Raw genomic sequence first — 3,897 nt, 5'->3', positions numbered from 1 at the left:
GCTGGCCTGCACTACAAAACAGGTATAGCATGTTCACATACTTTAAGATTACATAAAAATTTTAAGGATACGATTAACTCCAATTGGTCGCAAACTAATCCTCTATAGCCGGGTACAACTTAAGGCAGGAGAGGCCCCACCAAGATGACCAAAGCACGGCAGCTGATTGCCTCCGCGACTAAAAAAATAGTCCCACTGACGCAACTCGGCCAAGTTCGAAGCAAGGGCTGCCATGTTTTCCATCGGTAAGGTCACCGGCCGTCCGCCTCATGATGTCAGTTTAGAGTGCATTCCTTTGATGGAGGCTTAGGGGGAAAATGTCGCTGCCTTCCAAAGTTGTACCCGACTATAGATATAAGAGCATTAGTCAAGTAATTGCTATTAATGTTGCATCAAGTGCAGCAGAATTTATGCCAAGAACAGCACCACAATAATGTCAATAGGAAGGAAGACTTTTGTCACAAGGTCCAGCATCATGCGATTTAATCTGCAGCTTACCAATGCTGCTAAGTGACAACTCCCTTGGAAGGTAATACGCATGACGGAGCTTGTCTTTACCAAAAGCCTTTTTATTTATATACAGACTAGTATTTAGTCACCCTCACTGGCTAGCAACTCTCTTGTCCTGTTTCGGTGGCTCCTTTTCTGTCACAGCACTTGTCTTGGATAGCGCATATCCTAATGCAGCGACCTCCTCCTTGCCAGGGTCAGCTTTATGCGGTGCCTGTTCATCGTCATCATCATCAGCAGGGTACAGGGTCGGATACTGAGACATGCATTCCTGCATGGCCTTGAAGTGGTTAAAGCACTCGCTTCCTTTGGTCTCAGATGTGCTGTAGTGGAAGCAGGAAAAGGCTTCCCGAAACTGTGGTCCACAAGGGCCGGTAGCCATGCCTCCCAGGCATGGGCAGTTCCAGTTGATGTCGCCATTGGGAAGAATCAGGCCTAAGGAAAGTACAAGGTCATGTGCATTCAACATCTCAAGGTGAGCCAGAGCAATGGCACCAGCCTAGCTTTAGGCAGGGCTTAGTCTCCCTTCCACTGAAGGGAGACTAAGCCCTCATATGGCAGATATATACATGCAGGGTGTCCCAACTATCATGCACCAAGATTTAAAAATATGCAAATTCCATGTAGTTTGACAAAACCAAGGTAATGTTGTTTGCTGTTGCATGGAGATGCTCGGATTTTTTTTTTTTGCATTCTGCCTAATTGCATAATTAGTCTTGACTAACCAACTCCTCCAATATTATAATAAGATGAAAAGCATCAATGAAAAAATTGTAGAGCAACATGAACTCCTTAAACAGCTTTCTGTTGCTCAATACGTGCTACATAAAAGTGTTTTTCTGAGTGTGAAAGAAGCCTGCGAATACATGCAAGGCGCCTCGCGCGGCCAGTCGCGCAGAAATTTTGCATTATTCGCGAGCTTCTTTCATGCTCGGAAAAACAAATTTATGTACCACATATTAAACAACATAAAGCTGCATTGGGAGTTTTTCATGTTGCTCTACAATTTTCTCATTGACCCTTTTCAGATAATTATAATATTTGAGGGACTGTTAATTAAGACTAATTATGTAATGAGATGGAATGCAAAAAATAATCTAAGTATCTCATAGCGACGGCAAACATTACCTTTTATTTTTATACATTATATTTTCAAACCTACATACTCACAAAAGTTAACAAAATGCATGCATCTTTGGTATGACACAGCACTCACAATGCATAACTAAACGAATGAAAACTGGTAACCTAAACAAACAAAAGTAAACCTTCTATAATTCACGAACAGGTAGCTTTACGCTCAGGTGGCTCATGAAACAGTATGCTGTGCCAAAATAGGGAGGTGACGATCATGTGCAATGCCCCCAAGAACTGCATGCAGCAGTATGACAATAGCTGTGTTCCCTTTTATTGCCTCACACAAGGCACTACTGGTAAAAAAATAACCTTCAGCATTTGCCGAATGGGTGCCGCAGCGCTGCAATTGACCTGCCAAGGTGGGGCCAAGCCTCTACTTAAAAACTGAAGGGAGAGGCCGGGCCCCCCTAGACCCTCCCTGACTTTAAGCACTGGCTGTCGGTGAAGGCACCAATGCTCTTCAGAAAACTGAGTGCAAGATTAAAATTTAACATTTCAAGCTCTACACAAAATGGCACTCAATTCCTTAAGGACGAGACAAATATCCCCCCAAATGTTTATTTTCCATCTAAATGTGCAAAGTGCATCTAGAATAAGCATAATCAACAAAAAAATATATATATTGTTACGCGCGAAGAAGACCGTTTATCACCCTTACGGATGAAGGGGGCCGTTTATTGTAGGTCGCGAAGGTGAGCGCAAGAGCGGTCAGCTGGTTCATCAACTCAACGTCGTCCTCTTCTCTTTCCACCCGGGACCGCAAGCACGTTCACCGGTCATCGTTCTTCTCACTCACACGTGCGTGCAACATTCCTCTCGTCGCAGACGAAGCCCGCCGGGCGAGTCAATCCAGTTGCCTTGACGTGAACAATTTCAAGCGGGCGACATGGACCACTTGGGTCTTGGCAGCTCTTCTACCACTCGCTGTGAGGCGAGCTATGGTATAAGTGACTTCTGTGAGTCTGTTAAGAATAACAAATGGTCCATCGTAGGTGGCCAAAAGCTTTTGGCATAACCCGCGTTTCCGTACAGGAGTCCACAGCCACACTAAATCACCAGGGCGATAGGTCACTGGACGGTGGCAAATGTCGTAGCGTGCTTTTGATCTGTCCTGCGATGCCAAAGTGCGTAAACGAGCAATACGGCGCGCCTCTTCGGCAAGGCAGAGGGTCTCGGCGACAGTGGGATTTTCGTGAGTACAGAAAGGAAAAATAGTGTCGATCGTGTACCGGGATGGCCGTGCGTACAGCAGGAAGAAAGGGCTATAGCCGGTAGTCTCGTGCTTGGCGGTGTTGAACGCGTACGTGATAAAAGGCAGTACGTCATCCCAGTTCTTGTGGTCGGATGAAACATACATAGAGAGCATGTTTATAATTGTTCGGTTGGTGCGCTCCGTAAGGCCATTTGTTTGTGGATGGTATGGTGTCGAGTGACACAAGTGGCATTCACACAAACGAAGCAGCTCCTCCACGACATCTGCTGTGAATTGTCGTCCACGGTCGCTGATGATCACGCGAGGCGGACCATGTCGCAGGAACGTTGCAACGTCAGTGGCAGTTGCTGAGGGCACGGCCGCCGTCTTGCAGTAGCGTGTGAGGTAGTCGACGCAAACAATTATCCACCGATTTCCCTTGGCTGATTTCGGAAAAGGTCCCACGAAGTCAATGCCCACTTGTTGGAAAGGCGTGCTTGGAGGTGGGATCGGCTGCAGGAGACCAGCTGGAGCATTAGATGGACGTTTGTGGCGCTGACACTGCATGCAGCTGGCCACATACGTCTCAACAGACTGTCGCATCCCAGGCCAATAAAAACGTTCCTGAATCCGGTAGAGCGTCCTCGCCGAGCCTAAATGGCCAGACGTAGGGTCATCGTGCATAGCACTCAGAATCGCCATGCGAAGACTCTCCGGCACCACTAGAAGAAAACGTGCGCCAGTGCTGGAAAAGTTCTTCTTATATAGGAGTCCATCACGTACACAGAAATTGTTTGCTGTAGTAGAGGCGGTCGTAGCGGTGAAGAGAGGTGTTAAATTAGCGTCTTTTCGTTGTTCGGCTTTGAAACAGTCGAGGTCTGGAAAACTCGGCGATACAGAAGCCACAAGGTGATCGAAGTCGTCGGCGTCACAGTCCGTAGTGCTAAGTGGCATACGCGAGAGGCAGTCCGCGTCAGCGTGTCGTCGACCACTCTTATAAGAGACGCTGAAGCTATATTCTTGTAGTCGGAGCGCCCAGCGTGCAAGGCGGCCGCAAG

The 3,897-nt window shown here is 47.2% G+C and overlaps 1 protein-coding gene across 1 annotated transcript; it reads right to left on the bottom strand.

Annotated features, from left to right (window-relative positions):
• Nucleotides 1-601: 601 nt before the first annotated feature.
• LOC125947498 (mitochondrial intermembrane space import and assembly protein 40-B-like) lies at nt 602-979 on the bottom strand. Its single transcript, XM_049672320.1, has one exon. The coding sequence runs from the start codon at nt 977-979 to the stop codon at nt 602-604; it is 378 nt and encodes a 125-aa protein (XP_049528277.1).
• Between the last annotated feature and the right edge of the window lie 2,918 nt (nt 980-3,897).

Source organism: Dermacentor silvarum, chromosome 8 (genome assembly GCF_013339745.2).
Source record: "Dermacentor silvarum isolate Dsil-2018 chromosome 8, BIME_Dsil_1.4, whole genome shotgun sequence".
In the NCBI taxonomy this organism is placed as follows: Eukaryota; Metazoa; Arthropoda; class Arachnida; order Ixodida; family Ixodidae; genus Dermacentor; species Dermacentor silvarum.
The sequence above is the reverse complement of the archived record's forward strand: the minus strand, read 5'-3'. Positions and strand labels throughout refer to the sequence as shown.

Bases quoted from the DNA above. Each gene is read 5' to 3' on its own strand.
- LOC125947498 (XM_049672320.1), bottom strand. From the start codon at position 979: ATGTTGAATGCACATGACCTTGTACTTTCCTTAGGCCTGATTCTTCCC.